We start from the raw sequence: 22,787 nt of genomic DNA, 5'->3' as shown, positions 1-22,787 counted from the left end.
TTGACCGTGCTGGTCAGGAATTTAAATGTAGATGCCCATCGTGTTATTGCACGATTTATAACAACGGCATATCACGTAATTAAGACGGGCCAGCCGTTCGCCTCGTTCCCCCAGGCTATTGAACTGCAGCAGAAGAATGGTGTCGACTTGGGTACTTAGTATCATACTGATGAAATGCTATGGAAGCTTTTATATATTAGCATTGAGGGACCAGAAGTTTCAGTTTCAGCCAGAGTTGTGCAGAGATGGCTGTCAGCAGGGAAGAGAGCACGTCACGTTTGAGGTTAAAAGTCAATTGTTTTGCTGACTATTACCTTTTTATTTTTTATCACTAGAAATGTGATTTCACTTTTGTTCTTTTTATATCCAGGATGTGTTTAATAAATGGTTAAACATGTTAACAGAATAACACAACTTATAAGTCTTTGGTTTTGTTGTAACAATGATAAATTACAACTTTTGGAGGGGGGGCCAGTAAAAATTGTCTTGGGGCCAGTAAGTTTCAAACCCACTGCCCACTGCAAACCCAGTGCCAAAATGTTTTAATGTTGAGCCATGTTACTAAAATGTACAAATAATATTTATTTACAATAACCACAATTCGGGCATATGACTGCCTAGGGTGCAGAGAGGCCTGGTTAGCTTATTATATAGCTATAAGGTTATTTGATACATGAAACACATTAACATCACCACCACTGAACACATTATAACAGGTTTATTACAGAGACTTTTCAATTGTATCTGGACAGAGAAATAAACAAAATATACCCAGAGTTTTCTATTGTTATTGTGTGGTACCACAACGTTGGCGCGCTTGTTGGAGCTCTGTAGAGAGAATGTCATTACTCACTGTTCCTCAGCAACCCAGAAAGCCGTTAGCTAGCAGTCTCGTCCACCCTCAGCGGGAAGTTAGCAACAGTCCACCTGCAGCCACGCCGCTAGCTCCTGCAGCCACACCGCTATCTCCACCTCAGCAAAACCCAGCGTTACCCAGTGAAACCACTCTCGACCACAGTTCACTCCCCCACTTCAGCAGAGCCACACCACGATACAAAATCCCCCGTTTTCTAACTGCATTCCAATAGGGGAAAAAAATTAACTCGCTCCCAACTCTCAGCGTCTCTCTTTCTCCTCTTGATATCGATCTGTCTTCTCTTGTTGTGAGAATGCTGTTAAGCATTCTCACTATTGTTTTCCTGTTTCTCTTTATTATTATTGTGAGAATGCTGTTAAGCATTCTCACTATTGTTTTCCTGTTTCTCTTTATTGTGAGAATGCTGTTAAGCATTCTCACTATTGTTTTCCTGTCTCTCTTTATTATTGTGAGAATGCTGTTAAGCATTCTCACTATTGTTTTCCTGTTTCTCTTTATTATTATTATTATTATTGTGAGAATGCTGTTAAGCATTCTCACTATTGTTTTCCTGTTTCTCTTTATTATTATTGTGAGAATGCTGTTAAGCATTCTCACTATTGTTTTCCTGTTTCTCTTTATTATTATTGTGAGAATGCTGTTAAGCATTCTCACTATTGCTTTTCAACTTCTCAGTTCTTCCGCCGTTTTTTGGCCTTTAACTCGTTCTGCATACTTTAACCGATTCCTACAACTTTTGTATCAAAACGTTCAGCTCCTTCAGGAGATGATGGCTATGACTTTTGGTATTTCTCACTTTTATACTTTTTAAGACATTAAGGTTTTTGTGCAAATTATTCTCCCATTAAAAGTAATGGTAAATCCTTTCAAATCATTAAAAAGCTTCCTCCTCTTTCAAACGTAACTACTTCAGCTTACTTTCAGCTAGAGACACCATTCAACCTTTAAAATGTTCACAAGACATTCAGCTATTCCCAAATGATTCAGCTTTTTCAAATGTTCAGCCAATTTTGAATTATGACAGTTTGAAATACATTAAAATGTTTGCTCCTTCTTGATTTTTATGAACGAATGAGCAGCCAGCAGAGTGGCACACTGCTGGCTGGTCTTTTTCTGATATTCAACTAATTTGTCAAACAAATTCCTCTAACGTTCATATAGTTTAACTTACAGAAACAAGTTATACCTTAAAATGTAGGAAAAGTTGTCCTCTTTCAGCCAATGTAACTACTAAAGAGCTCACATTTACAGATTTTCAGCTATGAGCCTTGAAGCGAGAGCAGCCTTTCAAATTCTCTCACTAACTTCAATGGAGAGGTGAGTAAAATCAGTCAGAGAAAGCAAGAAGGAACAAGATTTTGAAACTGCCGATAGAGTCGTATTTCTGACCGCACAGACATATAAAGGACATCTCTGGTTTCGGCAGAGTCTTGGGTCTCGGAAAATATCCTTATATTTTGGATTGGACGTATAGTTTTGCGTCTAGGTCAACTTGTTTGAGGTGTGGATGCTAGGTAAATGTTCGTTTTTCTCTCTGCCTAGCTCGTTAGCTATCACAGCTGCGCCATCACCGTGGCAACCAAACAAACAAGCACCAGGAAAGCAAAAGGAACACGTTTTTGAAACTGCAGGTAGAGTCGTATTTCTGACTGCACAGACATATAAAGAATATCTCTGGTTTCGGCAGAGTCTTGGGTCTCGGAAAATATCCTTATATTTTGGATTGGACGTACAGTTTTGCGTCTAGGTTATCTTGTTTGAGGTGTGGATTCTAGCTACATTTCTCTTATTCTCTGCTCTCAGAGCGTTAGCAATCATAGCTGCACCATCACCGTAACGACAGACACGCACCACTCAGTCTCTCACACAGGTGATTGGTACGTTTACTTGACCATGAGAAACACGATTACTAGCGATTGTCGGTTTATGCCAATAATACGATTACTCCGTTTACATGTGTAATTAGTTATGCGATTACTCAATAAACGCGTCTACATGATTCTTTTTTATTAATCGTTGTATGCTCCACGGACAAAACTTGCACCATCATCCTTCTGCAACAAAGTGTCGCCGTGTCTTCCTGTATCGGCTCTACTGCTGTATGTTTCATTCCATCAACACATTGAATCCTACTAAGAAAGCCGAGTAAACGCACTCAATGGTAGGCTACATCTGCTACTGCTATTACTATCCCAACTATAATTTCAGCTGTTAAAACGATAATATACTTGTTCCGACTAGCTAGCCTACTTCTTCTGTTTAACAGTTCAGCTTTCAGCTTCTCCCGCATTGTAGGCTATTTTAGCTCTTAGCTTTGTTAAGATGATGCAGTTCAGCTTCCACACTGCCTCTTTTGTGTCACTCACACATTTTTGAAATTCATTTCAGCTTGCGGGTATTTTCTCATTTCTCACTTTTATACTTTTTAAAATATAAAGGTTTTTGTGCAAATTATTCTCCCTTTAAAAGTAATGGTAAATCCTTTCAAATCATTGTTGGAATGCTGCTCCAGCCCCTTTCAAAAATACCTTTCGGTTGCTTTGAAGCTTCAGCTTATAACTTTCTACAAAATTTTCACTATTTTCAGCTTTTTTAGCATGGTCAGCTATCCCCATTCAGGTTTTCAGCATTCTCACTGCTGTTTCGCAGGAACAGCCTTTTCTAGTTATATCAACTTCTTAGTTCTTCCGCCGTTTTTTGGCCTTTAACTCGTTCTGCATACTTTAACCGATTCCTACAACTTTTGTATCAAAACGTTCAGCTCCTTCAGGAGATGATGGCTATGACTTTTGGTATTTCTCACTTTTATACTTTTTAAGACATTAAGGTTTTTGTGCAAATTATTCTCCCATTAAAAGTAATGGTAAATCCTTTCAAATCATTAAAAAGCTTCCTCCTCTTTCAAACGTAACTACTTCAGCTTACTTTCAGCTAGAGACACCATTCAACCTTTAAAATGTTCACAAGACATTCAGCTATTCCCAAATGATTCATCTTTTTCAAATGTTCAGCCAATTTAGAATTATGACAGTTTGAAATACATTAAAATGTTTGCTCCTTCTTGATTTTTATGAATGAGCAGCAAGCAGAGTGGCACACTCTGCTGGCTGCTCTTTTTCTGATATTCAACTAATTTGTCAAACAAATTCCTCTAACGTTCATATAGTTTAACTTACAGAAACAAGTTATACCTTAAAATGTAGGAAAAATTGTTCTCTTTCAGCCAATGTAACTACTAAAGAGCTCACATTTACAGATTTTCAGCTATGAGCCTTGAAGCGAGAGCAGCCTTTCAAATTCTCTCACTAACTTCAATGGAGAGGTGAGTAAAATCAGTCAGAGAAAGCAAGAAGGAACGAGATTTTGAAACTGCCGATAGAGTCGTATTTCTGACCGCACAGACATATAAAGGACATCTCTGGTTTCGGCAGAGTCTTGGGTCTCGGAAAATATCCTTATATTTTGGATTGGACGTATAGTTTTGCGTCTAGGTCAACTTGTTTGAGGTGTGGATGCTAGGTAAATGTTCGTTTTTCTCTCTGCCTAGCTCGTTAGCTATCACAGCTGCGCCATCACCGTGGCAACCAAACAAACAAGCACCAGGAAAGCAAAAGGAACACGTTTTTGAAACTGCAGGTAGAGTCGTATTTCTGACTGCACAGACATATAAAGAATATCTCTGGTTTCGGCAGAGTCTTGGGTCTCGGAAAATATCCTTATATTTTGGATTGGACGTACAGTTTTGCGTCTAGGTTATCTTGTTTGAGGTGTGGATTCTAGCTACATTTCTCTTATTCTCTGCCCTCAGCGCGTTAGCAATCATAGCTGCTCCATCGCCGTGGCAACCAAACAAACACGCACCAGGAAAGCAGAAGGAACACGTTTTTGAAACTGCAGGTAGAGTCGTATTTCTGACTACACATACATATAAAGAATATCTCTGGTTTCGGCAGAGTCTTGGGTCTCGGAAAATATCATTAGATTTTGGATTGGACGTACAGTTTTGCGTCTAGGTTATCTTGTTTGAGGTGTGGATTCTAGCTACATTTCTCTTATTCTGTGCCCTCACCGCGTTAGCAATCATAGCTGCACCATCACCGTAACGACAGACACGCACCACTCAGTCTCTCACACAGGTGATTGGTACATTTACTTGACCATGAGAAACACGATTACTAGCAATTGTCGGTTTATACCAATAATACGATTACTCCGTTTACATGTGTAATTAGTTATGCGATTACTCAATAAACGCGTCTACATGATTCTTTTTTATTAATCGTTGTATGCTCCACGGACAAAACTTGCACCATCATCCTTCTGCAACAAAGTGTCGCCGTGTCTTCCTGTATCGGCTCTACTGCTGTATGTTTCATTCCATCAACACATTGAATCCTACTAAGAAAGCCGAGTAAACGCACTCAATGGTAGGCTACATCTGCTACTGCTATTACTATCCCAACTATAATTTAATCTGTTAAAACGATAATATTCTTGTTACGACTAGCTAGCCTACTTCTTCTTCTGTTTAACAGTTCAGCTTTCAGCTTCTCCCACATTGTAGGCTATTTTAGCTCTTAGCTTTGTTAAGATGATGCAGTTCAGCTTCCACACTGCCTCTTTTGTGTGACTCACACATTTTTGAAATTCATTTCAGCTTGCGGGTATTTTCTCATTTCTCACTTTTATACTTTTTAAAATATTAAGGTTTTTGTGCAAATTATTCTCCCTTTAAAAGTAATGGTAAATCCTTTCAAATCATTGTTGGAATGCTGCTCCAGTCCCTTTCAAAAATACCTTTCGGTTGCTTTGAAGCTTCAGCTTATAACTTTCTACTAAATTTTCACTATTTTCAGCTTTTTTAGCATGGTCAGCTATCCCCATTCAGGTTTTCAGCATTCTCACTGCTGTTTCGCAGGAACAGCCGTTTCTAGTTATTATTGTGAGAATGCTGTTAAGCATTCTCACTATTGTTTTCCTGTTTCTCTTTATTATTGTGAGAATGCTGTTAAGCATTCTCACTATTGTTTTCCTGTTTCTCTTTATTATTATTATTATATCAACTTCTTAGTTCTTCCGCCGTTTTTTGGCCTTTAACTCGTTCTGCATACTTTCACCGATTCCTACAATTTAGGTATCAAAACGTTCAGCTCCTTCAGGAGATGATGGCTATGACTTTTGGTATTTCTCACTTTTATACTTTTTAAGACATTAAGGTTTTTGTGCAAATTATTCTCCCATTAAAAGTAATGGTAAATCCTTTCAAATCATTAAAAAGCTTCCTCCTCTTTCAAACGTAACTACTTCAGCTTCCTTTCAGCTAGAGACACCATTCAACCTTTAAAATGTTCACAAGACATTCAGCTATTCCCAAATGATTCAGCTTTTTCAAATGTTCAGCCAATTTTGAATTATGACAGTTTGAAATACATTAAAATGTTTGCTCCTTCTTGATTTTTATGAATGAGCAGCAAGCAGAGTGGCACACTCTGCTGGCTGCTCTTTTTCTGATATTCAACTAATTTGTCAAACAAATTCCTCTAACGTTCATATAGTTTAACTTACAGAAACAAGTTATACCTTAAAATGTAGGAAAAATTGTTCTCTTTCAGCCAATGTAACTACTAAAGAGCTCACATTTACAGATTTTCAGCTATGAGCCTTGAAGCGAGAGCAGCCTTTCAAATTCTCTCACTAACTTCAATGGAGAGGTGAGTAAAATCAGTCAGAGAAAGCAAGAAGGAACGAGATTTTGAAACTGCCGATAGAGTCGTATTTCTGACCGCACAGACATATAAAGGACATCTCTGGTTTCGGCAGAGTCTTGGGTCTCGGAAAATATCCTTATATTTTGGATTGGACGTATAGTTTTGCGTCTAGGTCAACTTGTTTGAGGTGTGGATGCTAGGTAAATGTTCGTTTTTCTCTCTGCCTAGCTCGTTAGCTATCACAGCTGCGCCATCACCGTGGCAACCAAACAAACAAGCACCAGGAAAGCAAAAGGAACACGTTTTTGAAACTGCAGGTAGAGTCGTATTTCTGACTGCACAGACATATAAAGAATATCTCTGGTTTCGGCAGAGTCTTGGGTCTCGGAAAATATCCTTATATTTTGGATTGGACGTACAGTTTTGCGTCTAGGTTATCTTGTTTGAGGTGTGGATTCTAGCTACATTTCTCTTATTCTCTGCCCTCAGCGCGTTAGCAATCATAGCTGCTCCATCGCCGTGGCAACCAAACAAACACGCACCAGGAAAGCAGAAGGAACACGTTTTTGAAACTGCAGGTAGAGTCGTATTTCTGACTACACATACATATAAAGAATATCTCTGGTTTCGGCAGAGTCTTGGGTCTCGGAAAATATCATTAGATTTTGGATTGGACGTACAGTTTTGCGTCTAGGTTATCTTGTTTGAGGTGTGGATTCTAGCTACATTTCTCTTATTCTGTGCCCTCACCGCGTTAGCAATCATAGCTGCACCATCACCGTAACGACAGACACGCACCACTCAGTCTCTCACACAGGTGATTGGTACATTTACTTGACCATGAGAAACACGATTACTAGCAATTGTCGGTTTATACCAATAATACGATTACTCCGTTTACATGTGTAATTAGTTATGCGATTACTCAATAAACGCGTCTACATGATTCTTTTTTATTAATCGTTGTATGCTCCACGGACAAAACTTGCACCATCATCCTTCTGCAACAAAGTGTCGCCGTGTCTTCCTGTATCGGCTCTACTGCTGTATGTTTCATTCCATCAACACATTGAATCCTACTAAGAAAGCCGAGTAAACGCACTCAATGGTAGGCTACATCTGCTACTGCTATTACTATCCCAACTATAATTTAATCTGTTAAAACGATAATATTCTTGTTACGACTAGCTAGCCTACTTCTTCTTCTGTTTAACAGTTCAGCTTTCAGCTTCTCCCACATTGTAGGCTATTTTAGCTCTTAGCTTTGTTAAGATGATGCAGTTCAGCTTCCACACTGCCTCTTTTGTGTGACTCACACATTTTTGAAATTCATTTCAGCTTGCGGGTATTTTCTCATTTCTCACTTTTATACTTTTTAAAATATTAAGGTTTTTGTGCAAATTATTCTCCCTTTAAAAGTAATGGTAAATCCTTTCAAATCATTGTTGGAATGCTGCTCCAGTCCCTTTCAAAAATACCTTTCGGTTGCTTTGAAGCTTCAGCTTATAACTTTCTACTAAATTTTCACTATTTTCAGCTTTTTTAGCATGGTCAGCTATCCCCATTCAGGTTTTCAGCATTCTCACTGCTGTTTCGCAGGAACAGCCGTTTCTAGTTATTATTGTGAGAATGCTGTTAAGCATTCTCACTATTGTTTTCCTGTTTCTCTTTATTATTGTGAGAATGCTGTTAAGCATTCTCACTATTGTTTTCCTGTTTCTCTTTATTATTATTATTATATCAACTTCTTAGTTCTTCCGCCGTTTTTTGGCCTTTAACTCGTTCTGCATACTTTCACCGATTCCTACAATTTAGGTATCAAAACGTTCAGCTCCTTCAGGAGATGATGGCTATGACTTTTGGTATTTCTCACTTTTATACTTTTTAAGACATTAAGGTTTTTGTGCAAATTATTCTCCCATTAAAAGTAATGGTAAATCCTTTCAAATCATTAAAAAGCTTCCTCCTCTTTCAAACGTAACTACTTCAGCTTCCTTTCAGCTAGAGACACCATTCAACCTTTAAAATGTTCACAAGACATTCAGCTATTCCCAAATGATTCAGCTTTTTCAAATGTTCAGCCAATTTTGAATTATGACAGTTTGAAATACATTAAAATGTTTGCTCCTTCTTGATTTTTATGAATGAGCAGCAAGCAGAGTGGCACACTCTGCTGGCTGCTCTTTTTCTGATATTCAACTAATTTGTCAAACAAATTCCTCTAACGTTCATATAGTTTAACTTACAGAAACAAGTTATACCTTAAAATGTAGGAAAAATTGTTCTCTTTCAGCCAATGTAACTACTAAAGAGCTCACATTTACAGATTTTCAGCTATGAGCCTTGAAGCGAGAGCAGCCTTTCAAATTCTCTCACTAACTTCAATGGAGAGGTGAGTAAAATCAGTCAGAGAAAGCAAGAAGGAACAAGATTTTGAAACTGCCGATAGCGTCGTATTTCTGACCGCACAGACATATAAAGGACATCTCTGGTTTCGGCAGAGTCTTGGGTCTCGGAAAATATCCTTATATTTTGGATTGGACGTATAGTTTTGCGTCTAGGTCAACTTGTTTGAGGTGTGGATTCTAGCTACATTTCTCTTATTCTGTGCCCTCACCGCGTTAGCAATCATAGCTGCACCATCACCGTAACGACAGACACGCACCACTCAGTCTCTCACACAGGTGATTGGTACATTTACTTGACCATGAGAAACACGATTACTAGCAATTGTCGGTTTATACCAATAATACGATTACTCCGTTTACATGTGTAATTAGTTATGCGATTACTCAATAAACGCGTCTACATGATTCTTTTTTATTAATCGTTGTATGCTCCACGGACAAAACTTGCACCATCATCCTTCTGCAACAAAGTGTCGCCGTGTCTTCCTGTATCGGCTCTACTGCTGTATGTTTCATTCCATCAACACATTGAATCCTACTAAGAAAGCCGAGTAAACGCACTCAATGGTAGGCTACATCTGCTACTGCTATTACTATCCCAACTATAATTTAATCTGTTAAAACGATAATATTCTTGTTACGACTAGCTAGCCTACTTCTTCTTCTGTTTAACAGTTCAGCTTTCAGCTTCTCCCACATTGTAGGCTATTTTAGCTCTTAGCTTTGTTAAGATGATGCAGTTCAGCTTCCACACTGCCTCTTTTGTGTGACTCACACATTTTTGAAATTCATTTCAGCTTGCGGGTATTTTCTCATTTCTCACTTTTATACTTTTTAAAATATTAAGGTTTTTGTGCAAATTATTCTCCCTTTAAAAGTAATGGTAAATCCTTTCAAATCATTGTTGGAATGCTGCTCCAGTCCCTTTCAAAAATACCTTTCGGTTGCTTTGAAGCTTCAGCTTATAACTTTCTACTAAATTTTCACTATTTTCAGCTTTTTTAGCATGGTCAGCTATCCCCATTCAGGTTTTCAGCATTCTCACTGCTGTTTCGCAGGAACAGCCGTTTCTAGTTATTATTGTGAGAATGCTGTTAAGCATTCTCACTATTGTTTTCCTGTTTCTCTTTATTATTGTGAGAATGCTGTTAAGCATTCTCACTATTGTTTTCCTGTTTCTCTTTATTATTATTATTATATCAACTTCTTAGTTCTTCCGCCGTTTTTTGGCCTTTAACTCGTTCTGCATACTTTCACCGATTCCTACAATTTAGGTATCAAAACGTTCAGCTCCTTCAGGAGATGATGGCTATGACTTTTGGTATTTCTCACTTTTATACTTTTTAAGACATTAAGGTTTTTGTGCAAATTATTCTCCCATTAAAAGTAATGGTAAATCCTTTCAAATCATTAAAAAGCTTCCTCCTCTTTCAAACGTAACTACTTCAGCTTCCTTTCAGCTAGAGACACCATTCAACCTTTAAAATGTTCACAAGACATTCAGCTATTCCCAAATGATTCAGCTTTTTCAAATGTTCAGCCAATTTTGAATTATGACAGTTTGAAATACATTAAAATGTTTGCTCCTTCTTGATTTTTATGAATGAGCAGCAAGCAGAGTGGCACACTCTGCTGGCTGCTCTTTTTCTGATATTCAACTAATTTGTCAAACAAATTCCTCTAACGTTCATATAGTTTAACTTACAGAAACAAGTTATACCTTAAAATGTAGGAAAAATTGTTCTCTTTCAGCCAATGTAACTACTAAAGAGCTCACATTTACAGATTTTCAGCTATGAGCCTTGAAGCGAGAGCAGCCTTTCAAATTCTCTCACTAACTTCAATGGAGAGGTGAGTAAAATCAGTCAGAGAAAGCAAGAAGGAACAAGATTTTGAAACTGCCGATAGCGTCGTATTTCTGACCGCACAGACATATAAAGGACATCTCTGGTTTCGGCAGAGTCTTGGGTCTCGGAAAATATCCTTATATTTTGGATTGGACGTATAGTTTTGCGTCTAGGTCAACTTGTTTGAGGTGTGGATTCTAGGTAAATGTTCGTTTTTCTCTCTGCCTAGCTCGTTAGCTATCACAGCTGCGCCATCACCGTGGCAACCAAACAAACAAGCACCAGGAAAGCAAAAGGAACACGTTTTTGAAACTGCAGGTAGAGTCGTATTTCTGACTGCACAGACATATAAAGAATATCTCTGGTTTCGGCAGAGTCTTGGGTCTCGGAAAATATCCTTATATTTTGGATTGGACGTACAGTTTTGCGTCTAGGTTATCTTGTTTGAGGTGTGGATTCTAGCTAAATTTCTCTTATTCTCTGCCCTCAGCGCGTTAGCAATCATAGCTGCACCATCACCGTAAAGACAGACACGCACCACTCAGTCTCTCACACAGGTGATTGGTACGTTTACTTGACCATGAGAAACACGATTACTAGCAATTGTCGGTTTATGCCAATAATACGATTACTCCGTTTACATGTGTAATTAGTTATGCGATTACTCAATAAAGGCGTCTACATGACTCTTTTTTATTAATCGTTGTATGCTCCACGGACAAAACTTGCACCATCATCCTTCTGCAACAAAGTGTCGCCGTGTCTTCCTGTATCGGCCCTACTGCTGTATGTTTCATTCCATCAACACATTGAATCCAACTAAGAAAGCCGAGTAAACGCATAGGCTACATCTGCTACTGCTAATACTATCCCAACTATAATTTAATCTGTTAAAACGATAATATTCTTGTTACGACTAGCTAGCCTACTTCTTCTTCTGTTTAACAGTTCAGCTTTCAGCTTCTCCCACATTGTACGTTATTTTAGCTCTTAGCTTTGTTAAGATGATGCAGTTCAGCTTCCACACTGCCTCTTTTGTGTGACTCACACATTTTTGAAATTCATTTCAGCTTGCGGGTATTTTCTCATTTCTCACTTTTATACTTTTTAAAATATTAAGGTTTTTGTGCAAATTATTCTCCCTTTAAAAGTAATGGTAAATCCTTTCGAATCATTGTTGGAATGCTGCTCCAGCCCCTTTCAAAAATACCTTTCGGTTGCTTTGAAGCTTCAGCTTATAACTTTCTACTAAATGTTCACTATTTTCAGCTTTTTTAGCATGGTCAGCTATCCCCATTCAGGTTTTCAGCATTCTCACTGCTGTTTCGCAGGAACAGCCGTTTCTAGTTATTATTATATCAACCTTAGTTCTTCCGCTGTTTTTTGGCCTTTAACTCGTTCTGCATACTTTAACCGATTCCTACAACTTTTGTATCAAAACGTTCAGCTCCTTCAGGAGATGATGGCTATGACTTTTGGTATTTCTCACTTTTATACTTTTTAAGACATTAAGGTTTTTGTGCAAATTATTCTCCCATTAAAAGTAATGGTAAATCCTTTCAAATCGTTAAAAAGCTTCCTCCTCTTTCAAACGTAACTACTTCAGCTTACTTTCAGCTAGAGACACCATTCAACCTTTAAAATGTTCACAAGACATTCAGCTATTCCCAAATGATTCAGCTTTTTCAAATGTTCAGCCAATTTTGAATTATGACAGTTTGAAATACATTAAAATGTTTGCTCCTTCTTGATTTTTATGAATGAGCAGCAAGCAGTGTGCCACTCTGCTTGCTGCTCTTTTTCTGATATTCAACTAATTTGTCAAACAAATTCCTCTAACGTTCATATAGTTTAACTTACAGAAACAAGTTATACCTTAAAATGTAGGAAAAATTGTCCTCTTTCAGCCAATGTAACTACTAAAGAGCTCACATTTACAGATTTTCAGCTATGAGCCTTGAAGCGAGAGCAGCCTTTCAAATTCTCTCACTAACTTCAATGGAGAGGTGAGTAAAATCAGTCAGAGAAAGCAAGAAGGAACAAGATTTTGAAACTGCCGATAGAGTCGTATTTCTGACCGCACAGACATATAAAGGACATCTCTGGTTTCGGCAGAGTCTTGGGTCTCGGAAAATATCCTTATATTTTGGATTGGACGTATAGTTTTGCGTCTAGGTCAACTTGTTTGAGGTGTGGATGCTAGGTAAATGTTCGTTTTTCTCTCTGCCTAGCTCGTTAGCTATCACAGCTGCGCCATCACCGTGGCAACCAAACAAACAAGCACCAGGAAAGCTAAAGGAACACGTTTTTGAAACTGCAGGTAGAGTCGTATTTCTGACTGCACAGACATATAAAGAATATCTCTGGTTTCGGCAGAGTCTTGGGTCTCGGAAAATATCCTTATATTTTGGATTGGACGTACAGTTTTGCGTCTAGGTTATCTTGTTTGAGGTGTGGATTCTAGCTACATTTCTCTTATTCTCTGCCCTCAGCGCGTTAGCAATCATAGCTGCTCCATCGCCGTGGCAACCAAACAAACACGCACCAGGAAAGCAGAAGGAACACGTTTTTGAAACTGCAGGTAGAGTCGTATTTCTGACTACACATACATATAAAGAATATCTTTGGTTTCGGCAGAGTCTTGGGTCTCGGAAAATATCATTAGATTTTGGATTGGACGTACAGTTTTGCGTCTAGGTTATCTTGTTTGAGGTGTGGATTCTAGCTACATTTCTCTTATTCTGTGCCCTCACCGCGTTAGCAATCATAGCTGCACCATCACCGTAACGACAGACACGCACCACTCAGTCTCTCACACAGGTGATTGGTACATTTACTTGACCATGAGAAACACGATTACTAGCAATTGTCGGTTTATACCAATAATATGATTACTCCGTTTACATGTGTAATTAGTTATGCGATTACTCAATAAACACGTCTACATGATTCTTTTTTATTAATCGTTGTATGCTCCACGGACAAAACTTGCACCATCATCCTTCTGCAACAAAGTGTCGCCGTGTCTACCTGTATCGGCCCTACTGCTGTATGTTTCATTCCATCAACACATTGAATCCTACTAAGAAAGCCGAGTAAACGCACTCAATGGTAGGCTACATCTGCTACTGCTATTACTATCCCAACTATAATTTAATCTGTTAAAACGATAATATTCTTGTTACGACTAGCTAGCCTACTTCTTCTTCTGTTTAACAGTTCAGCTTTCAGCTTCTCCCACATTGTAGGCTATTTTAGCTCTTAGCTTTGTTAAGATGATGCAGTTCAGCTTCCACACTGCCTCTTTTGTGTGACTCACACATTTTTGAAATTCATTTCAGCTTGCGGGTATTTTCTCATTTCTCACTTTTATACTTTTTAAAATATTAAGGTTTTTGTGCAAATTATTCTCCCTTTAAAAGTAATGGTAAATCCTTTCAAATCATTGTTGGAATGCTGCTCCAGTCCCTTTCAAAAATACCTTTCGGTTGCTTTGAAGCTTCAGCTTATAACTTTCTACTAAATTTTCACTATTTTCAGCTTTTTTAGCATGGTCAGCTATCCCCATTCAGGTTTTCAGCATTCTCACTGCTGTTTCGCAGGAACAGCCGTTTCTAGTTATATCAACTTCTTAGTTCTTCCGCCGTTTTTTGGCCTTTAACTCGTTCTGCATACTTTAACCGATTCCTACAACTTTTGTATCAAAACGTTCAGCTCCTTCAGGAGATGATGGCTATGACTTTTGGTATTTCTCACTTTTATACTTTTTAAGACATTAAGGTTTTTGTGCAAATTATTCTCCCATTAAAAGTAATGGTAAATCCTTTCAAATCATTAAAAAGCTTCCTCCTCTTTCAAACGTAACTACTTCAGCATACTTTCAGCTAGAGACACCATTCAACCTTTAAAATGTTCACAAGACATTCAGCTATTCTCAAATGATTCAGCTTTTTCAAATGTTCAGCCAATTTTGAATTATGACAGTTTGAAATACATTAAAATGTTTGCTCCTTCTTGATTTTTATGAATGAGCAGCCAGCAGAGTGGCACACTCTGCTGGCTGCTCTTTTTCTGATATTCAACTAATTTGTCAAACAAATTCCTCTAACGTTCATATAGTTTAACTTACAGAAACAAGTTATACCTTAAAATGTAGGAAGAATTGTCCTCTTTCAGCCAATGTAACTACTAAAGAGCTCACATTTACAGATTTTCAGCTATGAGCCTTGAAGCGAGAGCAGCCTTTCAAATTCTCTCACTAACTTCAATGGAGAGGTGAGTAAAATCAGTCAGAGAAAGCAAGAAGGAACAAGATTTTGAAACTGCCGATAGAGTCGTATTTCTGACCGCACAGACATATAAAGGACATCTCTGGTTTCGGAAGAGTCTTGGGTCTCGGAAAATATCCTTATATTTTGGATTGGACGTATAGTTTTGCGTCTAGGTCAACTTGTTTGAGGTGTGGATGCTAGGTAAATGTTCGTTTTTCTCTCTGCCTAGCTCGTTAGCTATCACAGCTGCGCCATCACCGTGGCAACCAAACAAACAAGCACCAGGAAAGCAAAAGGAACACGTTTTTGAAACTGCAGGTAGAGTCGTATTTCTGACTGCACAGACATATAAAGAATATCTCTGGTTTCGGCAGAGTCTTGGGTCTCGGAAAATATCCTTATATTTTGGATTGGACGTACAGTTTTGCGTCTAGGTTATCTTGTTTGAGGTGTGGATTCTAGCTACATTTCTCTTATTCTCTGCCCTCAGCGCGTTAGCAATCATAGCTGCACCATCACCGTAACGACAGACACGCACCACTCAGTCTCTCACACAGGTGATTGGTACGTTTACTTGACCATGAGAAACACGATTACTAGCAATTGTCGGTTTATGCCAATAATACGATTACTCCGTTTACATGTGTAATTAGTTATGCGATTACTCAATAAACACGTCTACATGATTCTTTTTTATTAATCGTTGTATGCTCCACGGACAAAACTTGCACCATCATCCTTCTGCAACAAAGTGTCGCCGTGTCTTCCTGTATCGGCTCTATTGCTGTATGTTTCATTCCATCAACACATTGAATCCTACTAAGAAAGCCGAGTAAACGCACTCAATGGTAGGCTACATCTGCTACTGCTATTACTATCCCAACTATAATTTCAGCTGTTAAAACGATAATATTCTTGTTCCGACTAGCTAGCCTACTTCTTCTGTTTAACAGTTCAGCTTTCAGCTTCTCCCGCATTGTAGGCTATTTTAGCTCTTAGCTTTGTTAAGATGATGCAGATGATGCAGTTCAGCTTCCACACTGCCTCTTTTGTGTGACTCACACATTTTTGAAATTCATTTCAGCTTGCGGGTATTTTCTCATTTCTCACTTTTATACTTTTTAAAATATTAAGGTTTTTGTGCAAATTATTCTCCCTTTAAAAGTAATGGTAAATCCTTTCAAATCATTGTTGGAATGCTGCTCCAGCCCCTTTCAAAAATACCTTTCCGTTGCTTTGAAGCTTCAGCTTATAACTTTCTACTAAATTTTCACTATTTTCAGCTTTTTTAGCATGGTCAGCTATCCCCATTCAGGTTTTCAGCATTCTCACTGCTGTTTCGCAGGAACAGCCTTTTCTAGTTCTTCTCATTTACGCCCCCTCCCCACAAACAATATCTTACCGACTCTGATTGGCTAGTCACAAAATTGACACATGACCGCACCCAATACAAACGCAAAGAAAGTTATTAAACACCAGGGACAACTGAACCAGCCCACGTTTTTCCTTTTACATAAAAACAATAGAACAATATATTTAACACTTTAGCAGGGTGCTACATATATTTTAGTTATTTTCTCTTTCTCATTTTTAACCAAATTGTATGTAATACCTTCATCAAAACTCTTATAAACCCTAGATTTTACTGTTTTGACTTAAAATGTTTGCCCATATACCTTCAAGTATATGCATAGTTCCCTTTTCAGAACATCAAAGTGTCAATCATCTCTGTTCTCGCATTATTTCATAAACTTTCATGATCCACTTTAAAGCAATCTTTCATGTAACCTTCTAATCATTTCCTCATATTTCACATTTACATTTTACATTTACATTTAGTTATTTAGCAGACGCTCTTATCCAGAGCGACTTACAGTAAGTACAGGGACATTCTCCCCGAGGCAAGTAGGGTGAAGTGCTTTGCCCAAGGACACAACGTCATTCGGCACAGCCGGCAATCAAACCTGTAACCTTCAGATTACTAGCCCGACTCCCTAACCGCAGCCACCTGACTCCACATTTCCTTAAACCAAAATAAAACAACATATGTGAAAAACACAGCTTCAAAATAACCCAAACTGGAAAAATGCCATCAATTGATTCCATGTCAATGGATATTTGATGTGCACGTGGTTATTAAAATCAGATGTAGATAGTAATAAAGTTACAATTTCAAATGAAATCAAACCCTTAAACAAACCACATTCCTTCGCCAAATAAAAACAACCTTCCTGTCTGAACACAAACTTCCCATGAGTTCCCATAACACATAAGGTTGCAATTATCAAATGAATCTCGCCGTTTGATTTCAAAATTAGCCTTTTACTAGTTATCTGACCACATTTGAATTTGTTTTAAACTATCGTTATCCTAATTTTGTTTCATGAAATCCATATTTAGATAGGTCAAAACTGCTCCCAGACCTACGTCACTCATGCTAGTATTCATCTCCACGTAAATCAAACAATGCCCTTAAGACAAAATATTCCCTTTTTCTTTCTAAACCTTTAAATTCACAATTTAACAAGTGTATCATAAGCCCGTAAAACACAAACCCTTACTCTTTTTTCTTCTCAAAAGTCTTATCAAAGCATGTAATACAGAATACTCCTTTGAATATTCCTATATTATTCGCCAGCCATACGCCCTCAGCATGCGTAATGCACGGACAATTCTTCAAATCTCAAATTTGCGGACCAAAAACCCAAAATGAAAATATTTAATTTGAATAATTTGTAGTTTGTATATGATTTAATGTAACACACTTCTCACTTTCTCAATTACTCTTAGTTTTTACTCAATGAATCAACTCAAATAAACAATGTCTATCAGCGCGCATTTCAAACTTGAATCAAACACACATCCTCTCAGCGTGTTGGAACTCAAGACAAACAGCAAAGCACTCTGGGAAAAACCTTTTTTCTCTTTTTTCCTTTGACCACCACAACACAGCTGGTTGGCGTTTACCTTCTATTCAGTTAATTTCGCTAAAGTATAACTTTTCCAATCCAATTAGAACCGATTTATGAACCAGGGGTTTAATTTCTGCATTTTTATTGAATACCGCAACACATCACAAAGTTCTGGTCGGAAAGGCTTAAAAAAAAAACTCCCTGTTTGACTAGGATTTAGAACAAATGTTGATCAAGCATTTGTTAACCACCAAACTTCGAATTCATCTAAACAAACACATCTTTCAGCATTAATACTCACATAATTATGCAGAATTACACCCTCTGGGATCACCTTTGTAAGATCTCAACGTAACGGGACTCTATTTTAGCCCCCACCTTTCTCCGTCTCTCTTCGGATTTTCTGTAACTCATATAAAATGTACGCAAACAACCAAAAATCTTGTTAGCAAATGTATCAAAATGCTCATCACGTAACATATTTCAAAAGTAACCAAATTAGTATGTCAAATTTGTCTATTTCTCTAAATTTACGTCTTTGTCAATTTCTCAATTTACGTCTGCGCATGTGCTATGCGGTTACTTATCCTGGATCTCAAATGTCAAGCTGCAATTCCTTTACTAGCCTGTACCCGCCGCCATCGCTGTTGAGTCTGTCTGTAAATTTGTTAGCTTAAATGTGTTGCCATAGTTGCAAAATTCAAGATCCTGTAAAGCAAATTACATGATTTGCTTCTCAGTGATTTATATACATGTGAAATGAGTTCCTGAAAGCATGTGCAAAACGAAAAAACTTTGTCGCACTTAAATGTGGAGTTAGATCGTAGAACAGTTTCTCTTCAACAACATAAAACAACAAGGCTGTTCCATAAAACCGGGCAGGGTGCCGGGCAGTGTCCTTACCAAAGCTGAGACCAAACCTACGCCCTTGATCTTTAACTTCCTGGACTCTTCTTTGTCTCAGGACAGAGCAAAATGCACTTCCTCCATGTTTTCACCGGAGAGTAGTTAACCATTAGCTATTAGCTAACAAAGCCACAGCCTGGATCTTTTCCTCTCAGATCCCAAAGCTATCCTAGCAATTTGTAAAAGACTTTGTTCAACAGACAGCGGACTGGCAAATTCGCTAGAATCATGTCAGCCTTTTGATTTTTTTCTAGGGACAATTCTACCTTTTTACAACATGTAAAACAATTACCTATGGTTATATTTACAACAGAACCGCGTTACAATTAGTCCTCAGACTATTTAGTAGCTACTATTTTCCCTTATACGTACGCACAGAGTAATTTATTCCTGTAGCCTACTCACAGGCTGTGGCAGGCCTACTCTTATCTCCCAAATAAACGTACCGGTAGGTTTATTTTTTTTACCCGAAAAATCCAACCGGTACGCTCTTATTTTGGACGGTCCGTTTATTTTTTGATGGAAAATCAAGACATAATTTTAGAAAATTCCATGCATTTTTTTCGGAAGGGAAGATACATTTGAACTCTTTGATGTGAAAACGTTAGCTACCTTAGCTAGCTAGCTACTGGCAAGTAGCTTACATTAGCTAGCGACGTTAGCTACCAACTGAAGGTTGTCAGTGCAAGCTAGTAAATGTTAGCCAGAGCCTCATTATGGCTCTGATGTTAGCTCTAGCTACTGTACACTCACATAACGGTTCCAATTCAGCACACCAGCATGACAGTCACAACCGAGCCTCTCATCGTCAAATAAGAGGTGCTACGAGATGATGTCATTAGAAATATCACAGCACTTGCTGCGTGGCAGTCGTGTCTACTATAAGTTTGTTGAGGTATACCAGTAGTCATGGCATGTTTGTTATTTGACAGATTTGTAACTATGTATTTCCAAGCTACAGGCATTGAAGTATTTTCCTAGCAATGCTTTATTTGGTAGTGGTTGTCATGTTGACTGTAAGCTGTTTTAGGAAAAGTGATAGTACTAGTACATGTATGTTTGTAACTAGACAGACTCTTTTTTTAACTTTGTAATAACTATGTATTTCCAGTGGTTTTCATGTTATGTTGCAGTCATGTTGACTGTAAGTTTTTGAGGAAAAGTACTACCATATATTTGTAACCAGACAGTCTCTTTTTTGAAATTTTCTAACAATGATTATGTATTTCCAAACTACAAGTGTTGAAGTTTTTTCCTAGCAATGGTATATTTGCTGTCCATTTCTATTCCTGATTGCAAGTGACAGTAAAAGATGCGCACTTACACTGGTAGGAACACATTTGGATAGCATATGGACACAGTTTGCGTTTTATTCCGGGGGGTACTTTTATTAGATTTTGAGGATTAGTCCGGGGTTCAAACCCTTTTAACATGTGTAGATTACAATTCCCAATTCATCAGCAATAACAATCAGTTATTATGTCAATTTAAACCAATATACATTTACAGGTCAGAATCCATTGTGAGTTTAGTGCACAACTTCACTGCAGAGTTTTTCATCCCTTGCATTATATAAAAATACATCATAATAAAAACAAGTAGTCTTCGACTATATACATTTAGAATGTTATTCTTACCTTGTCCATCGAAAGCTGTGCCTCATAGCTAGTCCAGAATTCCGTCACCTTTCCACCATCCCCCAGAAAAAAACGGACCTCTTTCTAAACAGCTATGATTAGCTGCGAGGTTCTCCATCGTGCACGTCTGCATGATTTCAGTTCTTGTTGGATGATGGAAAGGATGTTGGAATCCGGCTCGAAGGACGATTATGTAAGAAATATTAATCTATCAAGCATTGCACAGTCAGTCGGTGAACAAGTTAAGAAAGCTTTATTGCTTGCGGCCGGCCCACAAGGAGACAAAAACAAAACACGCCATTGTGCGACAAAGTTTATCTGGTTGCAAAGGTCTTCAGGTAAGACCATTTATTGGTCTTACCTGAAGTCTCCTCCCCTGCATATCAGCTGTCAATATGATCGATCCCAGAGACAGAGTGCGCGTGCACGTGGAAACTTAGAGTTTTCCGACCCTAGGCTTGACCATATGATGTAGTGTTACCTCTAGTGTTACCCAGAGTTCAGATTTGGAGGTAGGCCTCTGCACTGGCTCTAAATTCTCTTGTGTGTAGACATCCACTTCAAATGTTGTGCTGTTTTGATATCGGTTTTAGTATGTGTGGACTGTACATAGTCGCTATACTTTGATTTTTATGTATTAGGCTGTGTGGGTGGGTATGTCTGTATAGTTTTGTCTGTGCCTTGGTGTATGTGTGTATGTAGTTTGGATTAACTTGGTATGTGTTGGTGTGCGTGTATGAGCTTATGTGTGTGTGTGTGGGGGGGGGGCGTTGGCTGTGCCTGGGTGTATATGAATGTGTGGGTGTATAGACACACACTGATCTCCACCTCCCCTGTGTGTGTCCCCAGGTGTACGAGGCTATGCCGTGCCACTCTCAGTGCAAGCAGTATGAGTGGAGGGCAGAGCCGTGGTCCATGTGTACTATCAACACTGTGGACAAGCTGCCAGCCTGCGGAGAGGGGGTGCAGAGCCGCAAGATCAGGTCAGTGTGGCCATGCACATCCTCATGGCTAGGAATAGCAGCAATGCTGTATGGGTGACGTAGTTAAGAGGGGCCTTATTTAACCCTGTAACAATGTAAATGTTTTCCCTTTTATGACATGGGTTTGAAATATACATTTCACCATGTGATTTTATATTTATGTTGCCACAAGAATGTACTGTACAATATATAATTTACTAATGTCAACAAACTGTCAATATTGTTGAAGTGTGGCTGACAATATAATATGAATTCAAGAGGTCTTATAAACCCTCTTTTCAAATAGTCATTATGTGTATTATCATATATTAATTACTATTCAGTTAATGTGGTAGGCCATATGATTATGATTATTATAATGAAGATTAATTGTGCTGTCATGTTAGTGTGTGCACCCCTTCCCCACACTAAATGTCCTACTTTTACTCACAATACAACATATCCCTGACCCTAATTACACTATTCACAGCTAACACACAAAGAGGCTAACCAAAATAACAGATTAAAAAGCAATTAACTGTTTAAAATAACAACAGAGGATTACCAAATAAGTTGTACTGTTTTTGATAATTTTGATAATTTTACAAAGAAAAAGAGCTCAATATAAAAAGGAGTGATATGATTTGGATGTAGTTATAACTGTACAGTACTGTAGTAGAAGGTGGTTACAACTGTAAAGTACTGTAGTAGGAGGTAGTTGATTCACAGGCAAAGCGGGTTGTGACAGCACTGTATCTCGGGTGGCTGACAGGTGTGTGAGGAGGGGAGCAGAGGGGGCCCAGGAGCCCAGCGAAGATGATAGCCTGTGTGACCAGGAAGAGATTCCACCTGGCGCCCAGACCTGCTTCCTGCCTTGCCCAGAGGAGTGTGTGATGTCGAACTGGGGACATTGGAGCGCTTGCCCTCTGGTAGAGATTCTGCACTTCCTGTCACTGTCATATATGTTTTAGTCCAGTAGAATTTACCAACTGCCATTATGGTGATATTCTGGTTGAAATATCCCATTACTAACAACTCAAATGAACTTCTTAGTTCTTCTTTATTTCCTGAACGATTATGTTCTTCTGGCACTAGTAACTCCTCTAACTGTTTGCATTCATAAAGGTTATGATCATCATAATTGATTCAGTTTTTATATGTCAATCATACCTTGCAATGAGAAACTTTTCACTGCCAGTGTTTCATCCCTCATGTGTAGCTAGAAATATCACTTTTGTAGTAAGTTATTTCACTGTGTA

General features: G+C 38.3%; 1 protein-coding gene across 1 annotated transcript in view; it reads left to right on the top strand.

Annotated features, from left to right (window-relative positions):
• thsd7ba (thrombospondin, type I, domain containing 7Ba) overlaps nucleotides 1–22,787 on the top strand; it is a 231,288-nt gene that overhangs the window by 175,310 nt on the left and 33,191 nt on the right. Inside the window, exons 15-16 of the mRNA XM_062457316.1 lie at nucleotides 21,416–21,549; nucleotides 22,301–22,457. Coding sequence (XP_062313300.1) covers nucleotides 21,416–21,549; nucleotides 22,301–22,457 — 291 coding nt within the window. The remainder of the gene's footprint in view (nucleotides 1–21,415; nucleotides 21,550–22,300; nucleotides 22,458–22,787) is intronic.

This window comes from Osmerus eperlanus, chromosome 3, assembly GCF_963692335.1.
Source record: "Osmerus eperlanus chromosome 3, fOsmEpe2.1, whole genome shotgun sequence".
Lineage (NCBI taxonomy): Eukaryota > Metazoa > Chordata > Actinopteri > Osmeriformes > Osmeridae > Osmerus > Osmerus eperlanus.
The sequence above is the reverse complement of the archived record's forward strand: the minus strand, read 5'-3'. Positions and strand labels throughout refer to the sequence as shown.